The sequence below is a fragment of the Melopsittacus undulatus genome, chromosome 8 (genome assembly GCF_012275295.1).
Source record: "Melopsittacus undulatus isolate bMelUnd1 chromosome 8, bMelUnd1.mat.Z, whole genome shotgun sequence".
Classification (NCBI taxonomy): Eukaryota; Metazoa; Chordata; class Aves; order Psittaciformes; family Psittaculidae; genus Melopsittacus; species Melopsittacus undulatus.
In genome coordinates this window covers 30,982,647-31,007,991 of record NC_047534.1, presented here as the reverse complement: position 1 = coordinate 31,007,991, position 25,345 = coordinate 30,982,647, and the positions used below count along the sequence as shown (strand labels likewise).

Here is a 25,345-nt window from a genome sequence, read left to right as displayed (position 1 = left end):
GCATTACAGTTCCTACTATTGTTTAAAATCAGATTTCACAAGGGGTAAGTTTAACATTTAATTGAAAGCCACGTGACTTTAAATCAGTTCACTCCTTTAAAGGAACACTGGGGTCATCTTCCGTAATATAAATATATACAGTCCAAGCCTCTTTCAATTAAAAAAGTGAGAATTTTGTTCTTATGCCACTTTGAGTAAGAACAGGGTTCTCTAGTAAAATGATGGGGGGAGAGGGAGGACAGAAAAACTTGTACTGAAAGGGATGCCTCAGACACTGCCAGAAGGAATGAAACATCTGCTTTTAAGTACTTTTACTGTGGTTTTGCTTTCACTGTATTTTGCAATAGCAGAGTCAAAAATAACAGGAAAAATAAAAAAATCCAGCAAACCCATGGGGTTGTTCTGTATGTTTTGTCTTGCCACATCACAGTAATAATTCCAGTCAAAAAAATGTGAAAACAGCTAGTTACCTTCTGCTACAGCTTTAATTTATAGCCACATTTATACCCACTACTTGGTAGCATTTCATACCATATAAAAGATACCAAAAAGGATCCAAGTATCTTGCAGACCTGCATCAAATCCTGGACTTAATTCCTTCTGGCCTTTGTTGACACATCATACACAAGACAAAACTTGTCACGGCAAAGTAGCACAAAGCATCCTAGCAAATAACACAGCTGCAAGACAGGTGACATGAAGGAAACCAAAACTACTTTGTCAAGCTATTCCCTGGGAAGGAAACTCTCAACTGACAAATGCTGAGAACTGTGAAGACACTCAGCCACCTGCAGTTTATAGGCATTCTTAGTTTCTGTAACTTGGATGAAAATCTGGGTTACAGTTCGTAACGGTTTCAACTGTGTCTGCGCAGCCCTTATTGCACTGGCTTGCGTTCCTTCTGTGCAGCTCAGACCATGGCTGCCCTCACGGGCGTCTGCCCCAGCTCCTGCTTTCCAGCGCCAGCCCACTGCTCCGCCAGCGAGTATCCCACCAGCAGCACTTGGAAAAGGATCATTCTCTCACTGCTACAGACTGAAGTGGTGGCTGAGGGCGTCCGGGGCTGGAGCGGGGGAGACCCGGCCGCCTCTGCTTTCGGTTTCGACTTCCCCTCAGCCTCCCCTTTCGGGTACTCCGCTGCCTTCCCAGAAGTCACGTGGAGCGGCTGTTCCCGGCTCGCGCTCCCCTCCCGCCTCCCCCGCGCCTGCGCACTAGGCCATGCAGGACCGGCTGGGGACCGTTCTGACGCGGCGGTGCTCGGAGTTCTTATTCTGGGGCAAGGGGAAAGCGAGGAGCGGCGCTGGGAGCTTGGCGGCGGTGCAATGGATGCATCTCAGGGGATAAGCCCGGTGTCACTAACCGGCGGCTCCCTGCCACCAGCCACCGCTGGCCAGCTCCCCATCCTTGGTGCTGTCTAGGGATCGCCCTTTGAGTTTTACACTTCACTATCTTTCCTCCTGAGGGAACGGGAGCCATCTACTAAGAGTCTTCAGACAGGGTCACCTCCTTCCTGCGGGGACACCCCAGCGGCATCGCTACCCTCCCAGGCGGCTACCCGTGCTTTCCTTTCACCGTCACACCTGCTCACAGCTTCTACTGCTTAAACGCCTTGTAGTCACTCGGCGGCTGCGCATTCCCTCACACGCTTCCACACTTGCAGCGCTGCTCGGGAGCGCCAGCACCAGAGGCGTCCGTGGGGTCGGCGCTCTCCCTGTTATTGTCAGCATCTGATGGACAGCCTTTTCCTAGCAGCCTTTCCCTGCAGCCGCTGCCTGCCCACACCGCGCAGGCCGGCGGAGCCCCTTGGCACGGCTCAGCAGCGGAGGGGGCGTAGCACAACGCCGGGATCACCTCCCCTCCTCAACGGGAAGGGAAAGGGCTGTGGGCGGAGCATCCCGGCATCCCCTCGCTCCCATTGGCAGAGGCTGCAGAGGGCTAGGCTCTGATTGGCCCCGCCGTCCGCAGCCGGTCCACGGCTTCCCGGGTGTATCTGGACACGAGCGACAGTTGCTGAGTGGGGTTAGAGCGCAGCTTCGTCTCCCGGGTAAGTGCGGGCGGTCGAGGGCGGACCGGTGCTGCCCGGCCTCCCTCAGCGGGATGCGGAGCGCTGTCCGCCCCGCGGACCCGTTGAGCCGCGGTGGCGGGGCGGGGAAGGCATGCGAGGTGCTAGGCGGCGGTGGCCGGCCATCCCCCGGCCTTTGCTCCCGAACTGACATCGCGCGGCTGCCCTGCGATCACCCGGGAGCGACGTGAACTGTGAGGAGGCGGCGGGGTTAAATGTAGTTAGAAGGCAGCCAGAAGGGAGTGCGAGCTTGGTGCACGGGTGTTACCGAGGCCACCACAGGTACAGATGAGCCACCCATCTAGGAGCTCTCCAGCACTTATATTGCCCTTATTTTGCCTATATTGCAGTTCTATTGCCCTTACTCAGAGCAAGGCAGACCAGTAAGATGTCCATCCTACACCACCTCACTTGTCAGTGACAGCCTGTATCCCAGTGTCGTATACTGGGATCCCTGTAACCCAGTACTGTTCTCTCCAGTGCCATCTCCACAAAAGGTGCCGACTTCCTGCTTTTTAAGCGTTTTTTTCTTCTTGAGTCCTCAAGGATCATATTTGCTGCATTATCATGTTGCTCCATAACCACCTCTTTGGATGGTTTCTGCCACCAACCCTAAGTCCTTTCCCGGTCTGATTGCTTTAAGACACAGGAAGATTGGAGTACATTTGCATTTAAGCACTGGAAGAAAAATAATTAAGTTCATGCATTTAGACAAAATCTTCCAGCTTAGCTTTCCTTGCCAATGTCACATTAAACTGTTTGCCTTGGTGCCGCTACAGTATAATCAAATGCTGTGTTACTTGTAATCTGAATCCCATGCTCGGTCTCAATCCTGTATCAAAATCTTCAAAGCCCTCACATTAAACATAATTGCATTTTAAACTCTCATTTACTTCTGGCACTTAGCATGTGCCACTCAGCAGCTGAGGGAACAAGCATGGAAACACGGACTGGCAGGAAGCCGCATACAAGATAGCCCTTTACCCCCATGCTGCCCTGTTCTTCAAATAGGTCTTATCACCCCTTTAAGAAAAAGTTGCGGGTGGGAGAGAGTTTGCATCCCACCATTCATGTTCTCATCCCGGACTTTTTCTTGGACATATCTTTATATGCCATTTCCACTACAGGATGCTAACCTGCAGCCCAGTGAGAAGACTGTAACTGCTCTGCAGCTAGAGACTATACATCAGAACATAAAGTCACTCTATCATAGAACTGTCATTATACAGCATGGCTTCTGTCAGTCATATTGATATTAAGTAACCTTTGTCTGCTGCACGGATTACTTGAATTTAACCTAAAAATTTGATCTTGGGAACTATGTATTGGAAGAAACATCTTCCCCATACTTCTCCATTTCAGGTGATTTGAGATCTCGTCCATATTCAGAGCAGCAAATGGGGCACAAAAAGCACCTGAAAAAGGGTCCCCTAGAGGTTTGGGGTTTTTTCTTCCCCACTCACACTCTTGGTGATGGGGAGTTTGTCTGTGCCAACGGAAAGTGAAGTTCCACATGTAGGATCTCAGTCAGGCAGTGTACATGATCCTGGTGGGATTGGGAGGAGAATCCAAAGAGTGAAAACTAGAAAAATAATGGCTTGGGATAAAGGCAGTTTAACAAGTAAAGCAAAAGCCATGCTCACAAGCAAAGCAAAATAAGGAATTCATTCCCCACTTCCCATGGTCAGGCAGGGGTTCGGCCATCCACAGGCAAGCATGGCTCCATCATGGGTAATGGTTACTTGGGAAGACAACTGTTTACACTGTTCTTACTCCCACCTCTCTTCAGGATGGCTCAGTGGTATCAGCTACAGCAACTTGATTCCAAGTTTTTGGAGCAAGTTCACCAGCTATACGATGACAGCTTTCCTATGGAGATCAGGCAGTACCTGGCACAGTGGCTGGAAAACCAGGATTGGTAAGCATAGAAACTAGCCTTCAGCTTACATGCTAGACAGTGTTCTCATGCATTCAGTTTCAGGCAGCAGAAGAATACTGGGGAAGCAAGCTGCCAGGTTAACCTTTGCTGGTAGGACACTTCAGTAGCTGTGTGGGTGCTATAGCCTCTGTTCCTGCCCTTCTTCAGGCCCCCTTTCTAGAGGGGACTGACACCTAGAATAGCAAGTGTACTATCTGTATCATATTTCCCTTGGTTGTTCTGTAACAAAAGTGACTGTTTTAAGACCCATCAGTTACTACCTTGGCAGTTCAGTCTCTCGCTGTTCACAGATTGAACTTTTTTCCAAGATTTTGTGGAGTGTCTTCTCGTTAGATGTGCATGGAATGAGTAAATGAAGTTGCACAGAACATGGCAAAAATAGAGCAGACAGCATTTTGTATTAAGGAAAATCAATGAAACTGGCTTATATTGGAAGGTAATTGTTACTGCTTGCATATACTATGACTGGAGTTGGGGATTAAAAATAATTTACTCCTGTATGCGTTTCTTGAATGCTGTATTAAAAATATGTTTAACACAAGTATGCCTTAAACTATTATAGGGAACATGCGGCCAACAACGTATCTTTTGCTACGGTGTTATTCCATGACCTGCTGTCACAGCTTGATGATCAGTTTAGCAGATTCTTGATAGAAAACAACTTTCTGCTGCAACACAACATAAGGAAAAGCAAACGTAACCTTCAGGTATGCCTGGGATATATGCCTATACATTTGCTTGAATTGCTTCAATAGTGCAATTCAGTGCCTCTAGGCAAATTACAGTGCGATGAGCGATTTTCACAGAGAAGGTGGGAATCCGAATTTGAAAACCAGAATCCAAATGTTATCTTACTTTCGGTTTAATTTGCTACAGTTAGAAAGTTAGTTTCATTATCAGTACAATTACAGTTTCTGAGAACACGAGGAAAAAGAAAGTTCTAGTTTTTACAGTGTTTACTGTATGTATGTGGAGCGCTTACTTGAATGTAGTTTCACCTTTTCCACCCCTTCCTCAGCCAGTTTCCTGAGCATCCTAACAAGCTTCTGATGCAAAACAAACACAGGGTAAGAAATCCTTCAAATGTAACCACAGAACTACAGTTAATAGCAAAGGACTTGTCATTAGACAGCACTTCTGTGCCTTGTATTGTACTGACAAAGAAAAGGGCCAAAGCAGTTGGCAGTGCGTGGCAGTGCAGAACTTAATCCTTAGTGACTTACCTACTTCTGTCTGTCCTGCCCTCCCCCCTGTAGGGCTCTATGTCAGATGCTCTTCCATAGAGTCACTTTCTCCACAGCCTATATTCCCACACACCTAGCTTCTCCTCACCACAAATTGGTGCCTAGGGACTGTTTTCTGAACAAACATGACCAGGCTGCACTTACCTGATAGTAACTACAGACCAGCAATGAAACATCAGTCAAGAAGGCTGGTACAGCTCAGCAACACCATCCCAAGTGAAGCAGGATAGTACTCAATCCAGAGAATGTTTCAACTTTGTATGCGTGTAAAACCATAAGGTTGAATTTGATTGTGTGTTCATAAATGGCAGCTACACACATCTCCTTTACACTGAGCAAGAGCTGTACCTGCCAAACTAGAACCACTTCCCTTCAAAACCAGCAGCTGTACTTCAAAGGTGTGGGAGGGTGGCTCTCAAGAGAAGATGCTCCCTCTCTGGGACTGTAGGGTAGTATCTCACTTCCCCCAGTAATATCTCTGACTCTTTCCTGTTGTTTTGTGCCAAGTTCCATCTCTTCATACACTGATGAACTAAAATAGAAACTCATTCTTTTAGATGGTTGCATCTGTCATGTCCCCTGTAATGCTGGAGCATGTTATGCTATGACCAGTGTGTTTCCTCACACACACACACACAGAGTCACTCACTAATCTTTTTGCCAGTCCCTTTACTGAAGTATAAGAAATTATGGGTATGAACTTTAACAACAGACTGTCTCTAATGCCAGGATAATTTCCAAGAAGACCCAATACAAATGGCAATGATCATCTGTAGCTGTCTGAAAGAAGAGAGAAAAATTCTAAGCAGTGCCCAGCTGTCAAATCAGGTAACAGTTTTGGAACATACTGCGGTTGTACCTACACTTTTCTATTGTTTGGGACAGAGGGAGTGGAAGAAAACTGAACGAAGAAACAGGCTATCTTCTCTGCCCAGCAATATGTTTCCAAGAGACGAAAGAGTGAATGCTGATACGTACCAGCTGGACAGTGTGCCTTGTTTGTGCTGTATGAAGCATCCAGAGGGGAAATGGCCATTAAGTAGTTGCTGTTCCTTGAGTGATATAAAAGCAAGTTTTTTGAATACATGTTGGTAGAGCAAGAACATTAAGGCATAGGGTTTCAACAAGGGGCCTAAAGCAGCTCCTCTAAAAATGTGACTCTTACAGAGCCTTTGTAGCTGCAGCACAGCCATTCAGTTCCTGTTTTGGCCATTGATGCAGTTGGCAGTTGTAAGTGCTATATATGTGATGCATTTGGGTCATCAAAAGGGAAAATAAGTCATCCTATACTTACTATTGGCACTAGGTAGAACACCGTGCATTACCTCTGCTTTTTGGTAAGTTTTCTCATTTCCCAAAGCTGAGAAGATAAAATGCAGAGTAAGCACAATTATGAACATCATAAAAAATAAAGGAGAATCCCAAATGCACGAGTATGCTCAGATTGCCTTCATAGTCTGACTTAAATCTATGATGGGGGACCTTTGGCAGTTTACCAAATAAGCTAAAGTTATCTACAGCATTTAAGTTGAAGTGTTAGAGCAACAATGCATTTCTGACTGTCATGCAGTGGAGGAACAGCAAGTTTCTAACACCAGTAGTACTGTTAACATGCAGGACGAAAAGATCCTGCCTTTTAAATGACCGCAGCTCTCTCCAAGTGATGTCATGTAATAAAATTCCTGAATGTTACTGAGGTCAGCTTTCAAAAAAAAAAACAAAGGTACATGAAGATAAGTATTTGTGCAGAGAAAACAAAATATGTTTATAGCTTTATATTGCTATGATGAAAATGCATCATCACCACACAACAGGCAATTTTTAATCCTCCCTTGTTTCTGCATATTCATCTGAACCCAATTTTGTATTATAAAGCCTTAGTATGATCTGTCAGAACCAGCCAGCTTTATCAAGTTGATTGTCAACAAAAGCCAATAACTTACATTAATGAAAAAGTATTTGCTGTCATCAATCACTCTGGTTTGACTTCTGTTATTGTTCCGTTTGTTCCTCAGATGGAGGTAGGTGGCATACAGAACACTGTGATTGGGATGCTGGACAAACAGAAGGAGCTTGATGTGGAAGTTAAAGGTGTAAAAAACCGTGTTATAGTAAGTATTGTATAACTTTTTAAAGTAGTGTTTGTTGATTCACAGATGTTGAAAAACTTTCAGTACATAAGTGATTTTAAAATAAAAGTAATGAAAAAATGGTTTGGTTTTCAATTTATAACCAGTGATTGAAAATAGAAAGTAATTATTTTTAGGAGCACCATAATATGGATTGGGATTTGACTGGTTTAGAAAGATCACATTTCTTGTGTCTAAATTTTAACAACAGCATTTTACCCATCTGAAATACTAACGACTGAGGAAAAACTCTGCAGAAGTGATACACTGACTAATTTGGTATTAACTAGAAGATAGATTTTCACTTAGCATCTGTATTTGTGGTCTTGTCATGACAGGTATTGCTTGGAGAGAAGGCTTCTAAGAATTTGAGGTTTTGTTTAAAATGCTGTGTACTGTTCCAATGTTTTCCACTGTAGCTTAGGTTCTTATAAATTCTATATTTTCCATACTTTATTAATAACAATTATAGTTAACTAAGAAGAGGAGGAAGGGAGAGTCAGTAAAAGGTTGTTAAATTTAGGCATATTTCCTGATAGGGAGGTCCAGGAAAAGGCATTGCTACAAAACTGGATTTCATGTCTGTAAAGGGTTGATACCATGCAGTTCCTAATCACAAGTTACGCATTACATGAAGGTATTGAATAATTGTAGCTTCCTTAATTTGTGCTTTGTAGGATGTGGAGCAAGACATCAAGACATTAGAGGATATGCAAGATGAATATGACTTCAAATGTAAAACCTTGCAGAACAGAGGTAATTTATCAAGGACATATCCCATTGCATGTACTTTGTCACAGTAAACTTCTGTCTTATGTCAGGATTCTAAACCTAATGAGATGTAGGCAAACTTATTGGTGATGTCCCTTCTTTATTAATTTTGCTTTGATAATGTCCCTCCTTCATTAATTCTGCTTTATGCTGAAACCTAAATTCCTGAAAATACATTCTCTGCATCAGTCCTGACAAGTAAAAGAGCCTCTTTGTTAATGCAATGTTCTTTCATCCTTTACATCCTTTTGGTACTAGAAATAGCAAACCCTATAGACTACATATAGACTATAGCATACCTTTTGGTACTAGAAATAGCAAACCCTATAGACTATATCTATATATAGATAGGGATCATTTAACCTTACACCTGAATATTCGAGTTTAGACTTCTCTTTGCTATCTTGTATTTCACAAATGCCTTCCTGCTTCAAGTTTTGTAGGCTTTTTTCTACCCAGGGAAGCACATGCAGCTGTAGTCCACACTGGTTTCATTATATAGATCTGTCTTTATGACTTTGTTCTAGAAAAAGCTTCAGTTTCCAACACAAATTAGCAGTTGACTGTCCCTCAGAACAGGGATGTGTTCAGAAGATATTAAGGGGAGCATTGAGCCACGATCTTGCTCTTTGTGTTTGGGGGCAGGTAGCACTTCCATGAGGCAGATGGGAACCTCTAACCTAAGGTCCTTGGCAGCAGAGGTAATAACTAGAGTGACTGTAGGATCTGTAGGCCTGGGCTATCCTCAGGAGACTGCAAACATCCTCCCTTAAAATAACAGCTAGCCACTGTTGCAAGGTTAAATACTAATTATTGGTGTCTGAAGTCATCAGGAGAACAAATTGCTCAGCATGTATCTTTATGCAATGTAACTATTTTAGATTAGTTTCTTGCTCTAAGAAGTAAGCAAGCTCAAATCTCAATTACTTCACTGGGGTAACAGCTTTCCCTTGCATTAGTGCTTCAGGTGTAGACTGTCCTTTCAGAAGAAGGAAAAGAGGAATCAAAATAACCTAGAAGGCAGTAAACATGTCCTCCCTTAAGCTTTAAAGATATACCTTCACTTGACATTAGCCAGGCAGGTCCCCTCCTCCCCTCAGTGTTTTTCCCACTCATACTTCAGCACTCCACCAGGCTCACCTTCACAATCTGGACTTATTTTACAGAGCATGAGTCCAACAGTACGTCGCAGGAGGAGTATAAGAAAGAACAGATGAATCTCAATAAGATGTTTTTATCACTTGACCTGAAGAGAAAGGTAGCATGCAAGTTTTCTTTCAGGAGGCAACAGCACTTCATTTTGACTGCATTTTCATTGAATTTTAATTGGCTTGACATAAATTATGTAAAAGAAAACTCTTCTACTACTATTACTTGTATAAAGATTTCATTCTTTCCACTCTGACTGAAAATCTGGGATCTCTGTAAGCAATTCTAATTCTCTTCAAGGAATCTTTATCAAACTCTCAGGTAAAGCTAAACAATAAGAGGGAAAAGGTGTCCTATCAATAACATTAGAGTTAAAAGTGCTCACTCTTCTTGTAATGCTCAAAACTACAGCAAGCACTGGGTAATCCCAGATATACACCTGGGACATCCATGAAACATTGGCTCTTCAGAATTCAGCAATACTGAATATACTTTGTTTCTTCACTTAATCTAGCAACTACTCCAGTTAAAACAACGTGTGTGTTCACTAAAAACAACCTCTGTTGACAGAAGTTAGTACTTTGAGAAGCTTGCAGAGTTTTGTAAGACAGATAGCATTAGCTAAACCAGTACTTAGTTTTCCTGTGTGAAGTATTTTTAATAAACAGGGTAATTTAATATTCTCTGTAGGAGGTGGTGAACAAGATAGTACAGCTGCTGAATGCCACAGAGCACACACAGACTGCTCTTATTAATGAGGAGCTGGTAGAGTGGAAACGCAGGCAACAGACAGCATGCATTGGTGGCCCACCCAATGCCTGTCTTGACCAGCTACAGAACTGGTAAGTCTGTAGTCAAGGACTGCATTGGACGGGAACTTGTAATGTTTTACGAGAACATCAAATCTGTGAAATACCCTGCTTATTTGTATGATACCTTTTCATTCTGTCACAGTGTAACTACATGTCATTGATTTTGTTACCTTACCACATTTCCAGTGAGAAAGAAGTGTTCTCTGTGCACTGCCTAGTCCTTTGGGACAATCACCTGCTGTCTCAGCATTATTACACTACAAAAACGTGCTAACAGTAATAAGATTGTGTAATTGTAGGTTCACCATTGTTGCTGAAAGCCTACAGCAAGTTCGTCAGCAGCTCAAAAAGCTTGAGGAGCTGGAACAGAAGTTTACCTATGACCCTGATCCCATCACAAAAAATAAACAAGTTCTGCAGGACCGAACACACAGTCTTTTCAAACAACTCATCCAGAGGTAACAGACAAGAAGTGTCTTTTTGCATGAATAAATGGATGGAGAGCACCTTCTCTTCCGTTCCTTCAGTATTTCCTGCATACTAACTTTGCATTTTCTGAGGTTTTCCTAGGTTTGTCACAAACATTAAACTAAATGACCATTTTTGAGATTTACTCCATTAAGGGTTTCCACAGGTTTAGGCCCCTGGAAAGGGTTTGTGATCAGTCATCATTTAACTTATCAGGAGCTATACTGCAACATGCATTGATTACAAAATCAAACTCCTAGGCTGCTACTCCTTTTCATGCTTTAAGCTTCAGCCCTACAAAGCTCTGGTAAAGGGAGGCAGGAAACTATCTGCACCAACCTATGCCCAAGGTAAATGCACACTAGATTCTCCAACCTCTTGTCTCTGGGCACATCCTGTTTTTCTTCAGCTTAGGGAGGTCAGCCCTATTTCTACCATCTCCATGACGCAAAATACTGTAGCTGGTAGTTGTCCCACGTAAGGTCAAAGAGTCTAATTCTGTAAACATACAGTAGACAAATTGATGCTGCAGAAGATGAATCTAGCAGATAAGAGAGGGGCTTTGATACAGTAGGTAACACTCTGTTATGGGGGCCTAGAACTTGGGTTTTCTGAGTCCCATTCAGATGCCTTGATCCCTAATCTTCAATTGGAAAACATAGGTACTGTTTTTTAAATGAAGGCAATGAGGAAGAGCTGTGGAAATGCAGCTGCTGTTTAGTTATCTGTAAGCTACCGTTTAGTTATCTTTGCCTGTAAGTATAGTTGAAGGAAAGGTCTCCATGCTGTGCAGGGCTAGGTAACAACTTCAGGATTTAGGTCTACCCAGCACAGTGCTACACAAAAAGGCACCCAAAAGAGCAGCAGTTTTGAGTATTAACAGGTTAGCCTCAGGAGGTTTTTTCATGGGATTAGCTAGCCATTATCAAATCTCTAGCTAGTTTATCTGGCTCTTGGGCATGTTGTTACATAGGACTGTAACTAAGTGTAGCAGGCGCTGGGATTGGCAAACAAAGCAATGCTCTCCTTACTTGGATTGTGCTGAGTTACATCAGTGTTATGCGCCATTTGATTTTAGGGAAGTTAGAGGTAGTGCTGTCCTTGCACAACCCATCAGTAGATTTAGGAAAAGCCAGTCCTTATGAAATCACTTCATACTTGCAATATTTCTAGCCCCATTGATACAAATGAAAGAAACCAACACACACCCCTCTGTGTAGATTGAAACTGAGTGAACAAAGTGTGTAGTACTACTGGTACTTCACTGTTCTTATGAAGTTCACTTTTTACATAACTTCTTATTCCTCAAGTACAGCATTGATAAATAAGAGTTCTTTTAATCTGTTCTTTCCATAGCTCCTTTGTGGTAGAGAGACAGCCTTGTATGCCAACACATCCTCAGAGGCCGCTAGTCCTGAAGACAGGAGTACAGTTTACTGTAAAGCTAAGGTATATTTTCCCCTTTCCCCTTCCTGTTTTGTGGTAAGCCTTTTGTGTCACCAGCTTCCTACAGCTGAGAGGATGGCATATCTTACACTGTAGCCCAGGTGCTATGATCAAGAGGAGGAAAGTGCCATGTGGCAGGGAGTCTATCTTCTATCAAAGTTTAACTTGCATTATCAGAATTGAGGGACAATGAATATACAAGAAATACAACCAGAGACAAGAAAATACGTGCAGAAGACTTTGCCAGCAAAACCAGTAACTTGTCCATCCACTTTCCTCTCTAAATGTTATCTTGTATGGAGCAAGCTTGGAGGTTGTATGCAACCCTGAGTTGTGCAGCTTAAATATCTATCTGTGGTAAGTAATATAGTAGAAGAGAACCTGTTTTTGCAGCTGCAGTAATTTAAAAAAACTCTCTTTCCAGATTGCTGGTGAAATTGCAGGAATTGAACTACAACTTGAAAGTGAAAGTCTTATTCGATAAGTACGTTGCATTTTTCTCATCCCTGTGTACATTAATGGTAAGCAGTCCCCATCTTCAGACATCCAAAAGGCAGTGATATTTGAAGTGTTGAGTTGACCAGGAGAAGGCTGGTTCTCCATGGCAGCAGGTATACCCTCCATTTTTTATACTCGTGCCCTTGCTCTAAATCTCTCTGCCATTGGAGACATGTCACAGAGTACAGACAACCTCATCTTCTCACCACTAGCTCCACTCAGGTGCACCAGGGAGAGCTCACTGCTGCTAAATCAGTCTAGGCTCAGAGCAGCACTTGTGCTTTTGCAGAGCACATGCTGCCCGTCTCTGCTGTGGGAGTTTCAGTTGGGCTAGCACTATGAAAGCAGAGGATTGAGCTCCACTGTTTCCAGTTGCATGGAATTCAGTAATGTCTTTTAAAAGTCTTACTTTCTGGGTAGTTCCTAGTGAAGAATAGCTATTCTAAAGCTATCTCTGAATTAAGGGTATAAGCAGTCTACCACTAACATATCACACGTTCCCAGTCAGAGAAAAACTTAAAGCAATCTAAGCTGACTACTGCCAGTGTTTTGTAAGCAAGTTCAGTTTTTTATAAGCAATACAATTCAGATGAATTTAGCACTTACTGTAAGGACAGGGAAAGAAGTGTAACAGACTATCAAAATAATGACAGTGGCCATGCTTTTAAGACAATAGGTGGGTTTTTGTCTTCCCATTCAAGCCTTCTGGGGGCATTCTGTTCATTTGAAACACCTCTGGGGTCCAGAAACTTGTATGGAATGGGGAAAAGGAAACAAACCAGAAATTCTTATATGGTGGATGTGGGGGCTGAGGCTTTGAGAAGCGCAGATAAAATGCAACTCCGTAAAACCCCAAGGGTTGGGAAAACAGATTGAAGTGGCACAGCAATTTATTTGTAAGTTGTATGGCTTGAAAGCAGATTTGGAATAACAGTGCTATATAATTTCTCAGACCAAGAGTTAAAACCTATCCAGTAAAAGAAAGATCTTTGCTTATAAACCTCCCATACCAAAATGTAAGCCTCAGTAAAAGACACCCTGTTTAGCACAATATTGATGTTGAGTGCATGAACCAATTGCTGCTTCTTTTACACTTCATGCACTTTTCACAGAAGTGTTTACCAGTTCTCAGGCTGCTCTGTCAGCCACTAAAACACACACACATTTTCTGTCTGTTGCAGAATCTTTGAGAGATTGTTGTCTTTTTTTCTTTTTGACAGAGATGTAAGCGAGAAGAACTCAGTCAAAGGGTATGTGGCATCAGTTTGGTATGCTCATGTTGGGTTCTTTCAACAAACTTGAGACTCAAATCTCTTTCCTCTCTTTGTGAAGGTTCAGGAAATTTAATATTCTGGGAACAAGCACAAAAGTAATGAACATGGAAGAATCCACTAATGGAAGCCTAGCAGCAGAATTCAGGCACTTGGTAGGGGATTTTTTTTCTTTTATTAACACATCCATTTAATTGTGTGAGTAGAGGGTGTGGTAGGAAGGAGACAAACTGTTTTTGTTATTGAAGTCATAGTTTTGTTTTGTATTAGAGGAACTGTGGTCATCTCTGCTTTTCTTTGTTCTTCTCTTTTTGAAATCTTTAGCCTGTTTCAATTGAAAAGCTACTGCTTTTGTCACTGAAATAGGGCCAGAAATGAAAACAAGAGTATTTGCTGCCACACGGTTTATCTTGCAATGAGTTCTTTGGAGGAGTAAGGAAAATAAGCCTAGAAATGCTTTTCTGAGTCTTTAAGAGGAAGGGTCATAGGTAGGAAAGCTTGGAGTAGTTTAAAGAGCTTTGAGTCTGGAAGATGAAATGGGCAGCTACAAGAAAGTCGGTGCCTTCAGCAAACTATGTAACACTTCTGATCTGCAGATTGTGAGATAAGTCAAATTGGTTCCACCATTACAACATGAAAGGAAGAATACAAGTCCTGACAAGTGAACATGGAATTTCCCCTTCCTCCCTTCATTACCCAGAGCAGACGCTGTGTGGAGCTTATTGTCCATTTCAGAGGGGTACTTTGATAAACCAGTATTTCATCTAATCCCTCCCAATTTCAAACTACTTCTGATCTAAGGCCTCTTACGTAAAGACATCACATCATAATGGTGCAATATCTATTTTCACAGCTGAATGGTTTATAAAATAGTAGTTACCTACCATTTAATCCTTTGGCTTCCACAGCTTAGAACCAAATAGTCAGACGCTAATGCAGCAAGTTTGCATACGGTTCAACTACCAGAGCATGCAAACATTTTCATTCTCTACCACTTTCATTTGTGTCTGACATAAATGACAGGGGTTTTTTTTTGTCTGTTTGCAGCAACTGAAAGAACAGAAAAATGCAGGAAGCAGAACAAATGAGGTAAGCAGCACTCACCTTGTTTGCAAAGCTTTTGCATAAAACTAAAAAGGTATTTAAGACAGTGCTCTGCTCAACCCCACAAGGAACCACACGGGATGACAGATTAATTGGAGACAAGCTGAGTGTCTAAGAAATGGTGTGTGTAGAAGGTGCCTACAAATGAGAACTATTGGCAGAATGGTGTCACCTCAGGGCTCTCCCTCACTGGCCTCTAGCTTTAGCAGGACTTTCAGGCGAGGACAGATTTTTCTAGGGCTTCCAGTTAGGAGCAAAAAAGTGCCTAAAGAATATCCATTCTAACAGGCAGTTTTAGGAAGTCAGCATCATCACTTGACTTTGACCTGTAAACTGTTTCTGAGGTCTAGAGCAAGTCACCTTCATCAGAAAAGGTTTTTCCTTTGTGATAAATCCTCCTACCTTCCCCATAAACAATTTTTAGTTCCTGAAAGGTTTGTTGGCTTTTGTTTCTTTTAAAGGGTCCTCTCATTGTAACAGAAGAACTTCACTCTCTGAGTTTTGAGACACAGCTGTGCCAGCCTGGCTTGGTAATAGACCTAGAGGTATGTCTTAGGTGATGCAAATGGACTTAAATTCCTGTATGTCACTCATGCTGACAATTTAAACTTTGTCTTTTTTTTTTTTCAAAGTACTGGGGTATCAAGCACTTTCAGTTATTTCAAATAAATGAATGACACTTCACAACATCTCTACATAGACAGATGCACTGAGAATGCTGTCAAAACTCTGGCTAAATAGGAGTAGATATTCTTTGCAAACTGTCTGATAACCAACCCTGTGTCTTAAGCTCTCTAAGTATCAGTTTTAATTTATTTCAGAAGCAATATGCTATAAACCTTACCATTACTATCAGTGCTGTCATAACTGACACTAAATGAAAGTCTTGATCAGACAAAACCACGTCTTTCTAATAATTCATCATAGTAACGTTTTCACCCCTACACACATACTTTGAAAAGTTAAGATGATGCAAGTGAGGAATTGCAATGGAGTTGAGTTTGTGGGTAGTCTAGGGGAGGACTGCAGGACCACTGCAGGGCAGCCCAACGTGTTTCCTTTTGTGTTCCTTTCAGACCACATCCCTCCCCATTGTTGTGATCTCAAATGTGAGCCAGCTTCCAAGTGGATGGGCTTCTATCTTATGGTTCAACATGCTGTCTACTGATCCCAAGGTATTTAAAATGTATGAGAAATACTATTTGTTGTTTTCAGGCATTGTCTGTATAAAATGGCTGCTGCATGTTTTTCCATGCACATGACTCTTAATGGCTTTTAGGTACAGAGAGAAGCACAGTGACTTACTTCCCTGTGCTAAACAGGGTAATGTTTGAAACCCACATAAGGATACTACTATACATTGTATTCAGCATATACAGTACACAGTGAGAAGCCAAATAAACATCCAGGAATTCAAATATAGTACACTCGAGTGATCTAGGAATTCTGCCCACTGTGAGAAGGCAAGTCCAAAGCAGAGTCATCATCCCAGAAGTTGCTTTTCCTTGTAAAGAGTCAGAATAGCAACTTGCTTTTGCAGAGTTGTCTCAGACTGACATCTGTTCTTAAGTCTGCATTTTGTTTCAGCATTATGCTTCTGTAGAGTCAAATGACATTCCAAAATTAATGTTTATTGACTATAGATTGTATTTTTCCCTTCCGTTCCAGAACTTGTCCTTCTTTCTGAATCCACCTTATGCAAAGTGGTCTAAACTTTCTGAAGTTCTGAGTTGGCAGTTTTCATCAGTAACAAAGAGAGGACTTAACGCAGATCAGCTGAGCATGTTGGGAGAGAAGCTACTTGGTATGGTCTGCTTTCATCACACATAACCTGTTTGAACTGAAGCTAGCTCTAGGTCTTTTCTGCAATCTGTTTTAAGTTGTCATTTCCTCTTATACCTTTTCCCCCTCATACACTATCACTTTATAGGACTGAAGTGTTTTCAGTGTGGTGGAGTTTGTAAAGGTCATGACAAAATCTGCAGTTCTGACTTATGAGCTCTGTTCATTAGGAAATGCAGACTGGGGATACTTCCGCCTTTGGAAGAGCTACTGCATGTGTTTAGTCAGTCTTTGAGGTGGCTGTTTGATGTCTTTATTTTTTTGGTTTTGTTTTTAAATCAGTCTCCATTAATTTTAACTTAATGCATGCCTTCAGCTACAGTAGGGGTTTTCTCTGCATAAACAGAGTTGCAGTGTCAAAATGCAAACACTATGAAACTATTAAAGGATATAGAATTTATCATCACCCAGGTAAGAGTCCTTAGTAAAAGCTTAACCATTCATGAGTTGTTTCTAAGCTCTTCATCAGTTTGCAGGGCACTTGGTACTGCTACTGAGTGTGTGTAGTAGACTCTAGATAAAAATACTGTTGATTCAGTATATTCCACTAACCTTAAGTTTCAGGAAACATTTATACTTAAAGAGATTTGACATTAGCGGGTCTAGGTGGCAGTACAGCATTCCAGTGTCTAATTCCCTTCCTCTGATTTCCCCAGGACACAAGGTGTGACAAAAAGCATACTGATTTAATAGATTATTTGTCAAAATTCCACAGGGAAAGTAATTTTTTTTGTTTAATTAGCCATCATGAAGGCAAAGTGACTGCTGACATATTCTGTGGTCAGCTTGTATTTCAGAGCTTCAGAGATTTTGTCAGCCTCTGGTAACAGTAGGGATGCTAGTTAAATTTTATCTCTACAGCCAGAAATATTTCACTACTGAAAAAACTCCAGGTTTTTGAGCATGACATATCTGGGACTCTTTAATGGAAGCTAACGGGGTGCCAGCATACAACTCGCTGTTGTGATGTGAAAGTTGACAGAATCTTGATCTCTTAAAATTAGCAGCATCAGAAACAAGCTTCCCTAACCTAATTTACTTTTTGAGAGATGAGAGGAAAAAGCAGTATATTTCTGACTTTTTTGTAATCCGTAGCATGATCTGTAATGGAAGGAATTTGGCTCCGAATGCAGTCAGGGTCTGCAGAGCTTTAGCTACTGTAGTCACAGCATAGTATTCTCTTTGTGGTTTGGCTGTGGTTTATGAAACACTGTTGACATAAAAACAAGGCAGGGAGGAAATGATTGCAACAGGAGCGAGATGAGTCTGTGGTGGGGCAGACCTAGGAGTCAAGAGTTCCTAGGGCAAAAGCCTACAAGTCACTAGAATTGAGACAGTAGAGTGCTTAATCTAATAAAGCCATTGTAGGGTCTGCTGAGCTCCTACAGAAAAGCTTACAGGTTGCAGTTTTCTTGTTTTGCTGGAGAGATGTGCAAGGTTTCAGTCCCCTTTCCATTGCAAAACGGAAGTACTCTGTAAGTGGTCAGTGTTAGGTATGGTGCAGTGTAGAAAGTGTCAGAATGATTTGGTGCCCATAATCAATACATTTGTATTGGGTTACATACATTTGATTATTCTGATGCAGTGAACTCCAGAGGGGAACTTTGCAAGCCCTTCGTGCATGAGCTGTGAAAATACAGAAACCTTCCATTTCATTTTAGTCCAAGAGCTCAGAGTTGTAAATAAACAGAACTTGGTTCTCCAGCTACTTTCCCTTCAGCCTTACTAAGTAGCTTATGGAACATGACTGAAGTAAATTTATTCTGTCCAGGGCCAACAAGTGGAGGATCTCATGATTGCCTTATTCCTTGGACAAGATTCTGCAAGGTATGAACACAATTTAAACATTGAGATGGAAGAGGGAGCTATGTCTTGGTTTGTTTGGGTTTTTTTTTCCCCAGGGTGCTTTCTCAGTAGTGTACCCTAATTATTCTGGAGCTTACATGGCTGTGGGAGGTTTTGGTGGCGAGGTTAAGGTAGCAGCAGAAAGAGGAAAAAGGGCTCATAACAGCAAGGAGTAGGTGATTTTGAGATTGCTTTTGAGCCACGTAAACTACCCTGAAAGATGCATTTTCCTAACACAGTATTTTAAGTATTGATTCAGTTGCTGTTAGTAGTTCTCCATTTTAGCTGTTACAGAAAATGTATAACCAACCAAACCAAAACCAAACAGCAAGGTGGTCACAGGGAAGGACGCTTGTGAGACTAGGGACAACTGGACTAGGGTGAGAATTAGCACAGGATGGCCAGGGGGGTCAGCACAGTGACAGAAAAACACATCATTAGATTTCATAACCCCGGCTGCATCAAGGCAGGATGACATTTCACATTTTCTTTGGCTTTAGATCCTAAACTGGTATGGATAAGCAGGTGATGGCAGCAGGCAGGAGCAGACTCTGGGGAAAGAGCAAAGCTCCTGTGCCCTACAAGCACTCAAATTCATTAATACAGGTGTCTCATGAGGAATTGAAATCAAGAGTTTGAACAGAAAGTTGTCTCTAAGCTGTTCTGCTAGCCAGCCTAGTTGAAAGTCCAGTGGGATGGTTTGGATGTCCAAGAGCTGTGATAAAGTCCAGGCAGGAGCCAGCGCCTTTGCTTTTAAACCAGTTTTTGCATGGGAAGGGATGGATCAGGTTTATGGGTACTGCAGGCTTAAACAGGCATTTCTGTCACACTGCCTCTTGCCTTAAGATTCAGTACATGCTTCATTCCCAATAGTTTCTGCCCTGGAGCAGAGAAAAAGAAAAGGGGGGGGGGAGTGGAGTGTGGAAATTGTAAGAGAATATGGGGAGGGTGGGACAGAAGAAAGAGGGAAGAAAAACGCTAGAACAAGTAGATGCTGGCAAGATTGAGAGTTTGTGTCCTCTCTGCTTACCAAAACTCATGTTTTGTTACCTTTGTTCTCCCACCCCTGTCTTGCCATATTCTGAATTCCAGGAAAATATAAATGATAAAAATTTCCCCTTTTGGCTGTGGATTGAGGGAATCCTGGAGCTTATTAAGAAACACCTCCTGTGTCTCTGGAATGATGGGTAAGACGTGACTGAAGTTAAAGATCTGGTCATTGCCTCCTATCTCCACTTAGACTAGAAATTGCATCCTCAGGTCCTGAGGTTATTTATGCAGATCGAGTAAAGGGAGGCTTGGAGCTAGAAAAGTATGAGGCAAATGAATTCTAGTAGTGAGGAAGCTGTAGTGGGGCAACTGCTTAAAGCAAAACCAGCAGATGACCAGGCCGTCCTATCTAAGCCACAGAGCGGGGTTTGAATGTTAGATCTTTTTTTTGCCTCTGCTCCCACTGTGAATAGATTCTCTTCACACCCTAGAACCCTCTTCTCTGATGGGGAAGACTGAAGCACAAAGTCATAAAGTGATCATCCGTGTTTAAACTGAAACACAAAAACCCTACCCACAGGCCTATTGTGAGCCTCCTGTAGGTGGCAGCAGCCACACTGAACATCTGTATCTGCAGTGAGTCCCCAAAGTAGTCTTTATTGATTTAATAGAGTATTATTAATTAGTAAGACCCTGCCAGAAGGCAAACCAGTTCCATTTGCCGTTTATTACAGGTTTAGTTAACTTTCAGTTCTGGTATTGCCGATTTCAGGAGTAACTGCTGCCAAAACCAGGACAAGCCAAGGTCACAATCCTGCGTTTTAGATTTAGTCACATTATGAAACCCTGTCAATAGCACACTCACAGTGGAGCATCCGTGCATCCCACAGTTTTCAGGATCTACAACAGCAGGGTTCTGTCTTGCTATGTTCAGCAGCAGACCGCAAATGATTACCCCCTAGTTTTGTCAAAGCCTCTTTGCACTGCCTAAAACCTACATATTTCTTAGCTAAGCAGACTCCAATGCAGCAGGAGCTTTTGTCAGCATTACTGAAGCAGAGTTGCAGTTCTGTCTCATTCAGTGTTCTGCCTCAGCATGGCTGCATGCCTACAGGATTGGGTTTGCATGTGGCTTTCATAGCATACAGTCTTGAGTAGAGCTCATTTCTCTCAGGTGTGAGGAAAATCTCCTGCTTAGGGTTTAATAGAAAGAGGTGGTGCAAGTCAAATCCTGAATGTAATCAAAACCAGAGATTTAGTGCTCTTTGTTCTTCCTCCCTCAGCTGGCTTTGTTGGATAGAGATCTTTATTGCCTAGGAAGGCAAAAAGGGAAACTGAAGGCAAAATCTGTCAACTGCAAAGATACTTTAGTGGGAAAGAGACAAATCTATAGTATTAATTAGGATAGAGACTCCCTTTCTTTACAAAATAGTAGGTACTACAGCCTTAAGAACTTGAGAGATGGGAAGGCAAGAGACTTTCATTATACATAGGATATTTCCTACTGAACACATTTATTACCTAAAGCATGCCATTAAAAAAAAAAACAAACAAGACCCCATAGAACAGGCCCTCTGAAGTTCTAAGCAAAACTATAATTCAGTAGGTTTTGTGCAGAAAGCACTTTCCTAATTTAGTGCACAGAAGGCCAGCATCGGCACTCAAAACTTCATTATTGATAGAGTATTTTGAGGAATAAGCAGCAGTATAAATAAATTCTGACCATTTATAGAAGCAGTTGGGGTATGTGCAGGGTTATGCCCTAGTGCTGGCTTGTATAACTAACTCCCTCCCCAGTACCTGTTCAGACCAACAATCCATTTCTGACAGTAACCACACTGGCTGCCTTGCCCACACAATTACATCTGCTGACCATAGCGATTCTGGGGGTTGAAGTCACACAAACAAAACAGCTCATCTACAGAATGTGCACCAGGAATGAAACAAACCCCATACCTGTATGAATGCAGGCCGGTAGCTAGCAAAGGTGTCATCAGCCAAAGAGGAGAAACGACTTGTGAAGTTAAAACTGCTGGCTGTAATCTGACCGTATTACATACATATAGCTTTACTTCTGCTTCTACCTCACAGCTTTTATTCTGAGCTCAGAAAAACAACTGTATAAGCCACCAGACTGAAGGAGGAGTGCGAGGGGAAGCTGTGGCAACTCATGGCTTCCACACAGTAGTTCAAGCTGTCAATCCTACTGCTAGATTTCCAGCTATTCCCAAGACAATGCCTTCTGTGAGGCTTTCACAAGTACTTCAGCACTTTTAATTGACAAAAGCTTTTTAGTTCTCCTAGCTAGCCCAGCATAGGTTTTACATTGAGGAGTAAACTCAGCTTTGTTTTCAACATTACAGTTGCATCATGGGTTTCATCAGCAAAGAGAAAGAACGTGCTTTATTGAAGGACCAGAGTCCAGGAACATTTTTACTAAGGTTCAGTGAAAGCAGCAGAGAGGGAGCAATCACATTTACCTGGGTAGAAGGATCTCAAATTGGTAAGTCAGTAACAGAGAACATTGTCTTCATGATACAAGCTTACATCAGAAGTCATGTCTATGCTCTTCTCTTTCACACTGAGAACCAACACAATACACCACCCTAGCAGTCCCAACCCTTACAAGCAACAAGCTGCAAGCAACAGCAGACACATAGCTTAGTGTAGCTCGTAAGCCACACTGTCAATTGTTCAAGGTTTCAGCTAGGACTAGTACCACTTCTCAGGTACTGCTTCTGGCCTGGAAGTCTGTTGAGGACATACTGCCTAGGCAGTCTCCCCTGCATCCACAGGTTTTCTCTTAGCAAGACATGTGCATCTGCATCTCCCTCCAAACACATAGCACCTTATCCCTCAGATTTATTTTGTCATTCCAAACACAAAATACACCAAGAGCCATCACTGTATGCTATCCCTGCATGTGCCTTCCTGTCCCACAGAACAATTTTGCTTCCTTTGATGGTCATTAAATACTGATCTGCAGCACAGACCTATGAATCTGTGGAAGAGGCTGCAGCTTTACTGTGCAGTTACAGAAAACAACTTTGAAACCACCTTTAAGAGTTGCTTCTTCTCTCACCTGCAGAGCCCCAGTTCCATTCAGTGGAACCATACACCAAGAAGGAGCTCTCTGCTGTTACTTTCCCTGACATCATTCGCAACTACAAAGTGATGGCAGCTGAAAACATTCCTGAAAATCCACTGAGATTTCTGTACCCAGATATACCCAAAGACAATGCCTTTGGCAAATACTACTCCAGGCCTAAAGAGGGTAAGTGCTATAAATGACTCATACAGTGTAAGTGTGATGTTTGTTCTGGAGATACTTGTGCACTGTGTAATAGAAAGAAAGGGTGGCAATCGGAGTGAATGTCTTGGCAACCTATCCCATGCTTGAGTGCTGCTCAGCTGAAAGGTGAGAACAAGCACCTAAGCTTTAGTAAGTTAAGAGAAGGTCTGGTTTTAAAGAGGCACAACATGAGATCCAGTCAGATCAAAACCTGAAAACATTGCTGTCGCTGGCCCTCTGATTCAGCTTTCAAGTGAGCCTGTGAGACACTTCAGAGATGCAGGTTCCCGCTGACAGCTGAACCCGTGACTCATATTTGGCTGTTACATAGGACTGATCCTGGCTGTGTGGGCCTGGCAGGATGTGTTGATGCAGCTACATCAAATCTAAGGAGAGATTTTGTTCCCATTTTCTATAGGGAAAAAGCAGAAACGAAAAGCAGACTAAAGAATGGAATAAAGTCATCTTAGTGCTGTAAAATGCATAAGAGAGAGACTTGCACATTGTCTGGGTCACAAGCTTTATTTTTGGTGCAAGAAAGATGGCAATGGGAAGTAAACTTGCTAAAAAAACCCATCCAAACCCAAGCTTTTTTTTCTTCTTCTCCTCCTTGAAGCACCAGAGCCTATGGATTTGGATGGTCCCAAGGGAAATGGCTACATCAAGACCGAGTTAATCTCTGTATCTGAAGTGTAAGTTTCTACAGAAATGCTGGGTTTCTAGGAGCTGATCATAACCTTTTTGCTATAGTTTATGTCTCTTCACAGTATTTAAAGTGAAGGTGCCCCTTTCAGATCCATCCTCTTTCCCTTTGAGGATCTGATCACACAACATTCATGCAGTGCTGGGTTTGAAAAACCATTTTTAGGTAAACCCCCAAGAAACTTCCAGGTAGTTGTATTGGCAAATAATTTCATGAAAAGCAAGTTCTGAAAGACTTGCTGGATTTGCTTGATTAGAATGTAGATCACTGAGTAGTGCCAGATTTCATATAAATCCATGCTGGCTTTGCAAAGCATGGCGTATTGCTCACAGGCTAGGTCTTCTTCATAGGAGACCTCATTAGTAGCCCTTCTGGACTCAGAGGTAGACGTGACAGCACAGCTGTGCCTCGCTTCTTTAGTGAAGGTTTGTCCTTATGCTTCTCCTTCTGTTAGCCACCCTTCCAGGCTCCAGTCTCCAGAAAATCTGCTTCCCATGTCTCCTGAAGAGTTTGATGAGGTGTCTCGGATGGTGGGCCCAGCAGAGATTGACACTGTGGTATGTATCATAACCCAGCCTTTTGTAGGAGGGCTCAGCCAGAATTTGCTTTCTCTTTTTTTTTTTTCCTTTTGAATGCATAGGAAAAGCTGGGAATCCAGAGTTAGACTGGGATTGCTATCAGTTGTTGTTTCCACTTGTTTGGGAGGATGGAGATAGGGATGAAGAACAAGAGAACAAAGCTACCGGTGTGTATCTTGCAGGAAGGCATGAAGGGATGAAGGAGTAATGCTGTGGTCCTTCTTGTGGGGTCTGGGTGAGGAGGAAAGCTGGAGGGAGGTGTGCAGCTTGCAGTGTTGCCTTGCCAAGGCTGGCAAGGTACTGCCTGTTAGCAGAGCCATCCCTTCGGGATGTGCTTCAGAAAAAACCCAAATCCAAGCTTCCTGCCTCCATGGTAGTTTGATCCTAAGATGCAGACATGGTGATGCTTGGTGAAGACCTGACTGTGCTCTGTGGTTAGCAAAAACTAGAGCATTAGGGCTTTATTTGGCTTGTTCAGTTGACATTCACTTTTCTTGTTGCAGATGTGTTCAGCGTATTCAAGTTAAAGGCTGAGCTTCTTACTGCATCATTAACATCGCTGATTAGCTTATGTATCCTGCTTTGCAGCCAATGGCTTGGTGACATGCTTCACTTCAGTTCTTTGGTTTCTCCACCTGAAGGTCCAGTAGCAGTTTTTAACTAATGGGAATATAAACAGCAGTCTGAGTAGCCTCCTTCCATGCACTTCTTTTGTTTAGAAGTTCTTTGTTAAAGTATTTCCAGTTAGTGAGATACCATACCAGAGTGAAGGTAGGAATGGGAGGTCCTCAGCAAGAGTGATGAGTAACATGCATTTTTTGTGTAATAGAATTAAATATAGTGTTTAAAACAGCTGGGTGTACATAGAAGGCTTCAAAAGAAAGCTAGTTCTTTTGCAGAGGTTCTGTTCAGAGAGCTTGCACCTTTTGCATAACTGCGTCTGAAGAACTTTCATAGCTTTGAATTTTCATCTGTGTCACAGACAGAAGAGAAGCGCTCTGCAGGTGTGTGCCACATTGAATCCATACTGCTGCAGTTTGTCCTCGTTTTACCTTTTCTGAGGGCATCCATACTGAAAAAACATAAGCCAGATCACTATAGAATCTCAGACTGGTTTGGGTTGGAAGAGACCTTAAAGCTTAGTTCCAACCCTCTTCCCACGGGCAGGGACACCTTCCACTAGACCAGGCTGCACAAAGCCC

The 25,345-nt window shown here is 42.5% G+C and overlaps 1 protein-coding gene across 1 annotated transcript; it reads left to right on the top strand.

The window, feature by feature from the left end:
• Positions 1 to 1,952: 1,952 nt before the first annotated feature.
• On the top strand, positions 1,953 to 24,995 carry STAT1 (signal transducer and activator of transcription 1). Its single transcript, XM_031045872.1, has 24 exons — positions 1,953 to 2,044; positions 3,852 to 3,980; positions 4,564 to 4,708; positions 5,975 to 6,073; positions 7,261 to 7,356; positions 8,052 to 8,130; positions 9,312 to 9,403; positions 9,985 to 10,136; positions 10,406 to 10,564; positions 11,931 to 12,023; positions 12,445 to 12,504; positions 13,739 to 13,768; positions 13,851 to 13,944; positions 14,837 to 14,878; positions 15,355 to 15,438; positions 15,970 to 16,068; positions 16,562 to 16,697; positions 18,507 to 18,562; positions 19,673 to 19,767; positions 21,934 to 22,073; positions 22,659 to 22,844; positions 23,479 to 23,554; positions 24,020 to 24,122; positions 24,647 to 24,995. Exons 2-24 carry the CDS (start codon positions 3,853 to 3,855, stop codon positions 24,668 to 24,670), a joined length of 2,268 nt encoding a protein of 755 aa, XP_030901732.1. The 5' UTR covers positions 1,953 to 2,044; position 3,852; the 3' UTR covers positions 24,671 to 24,995.
• Positions 24,996 to 25,345: the final 350 nt, after the last annotated feature.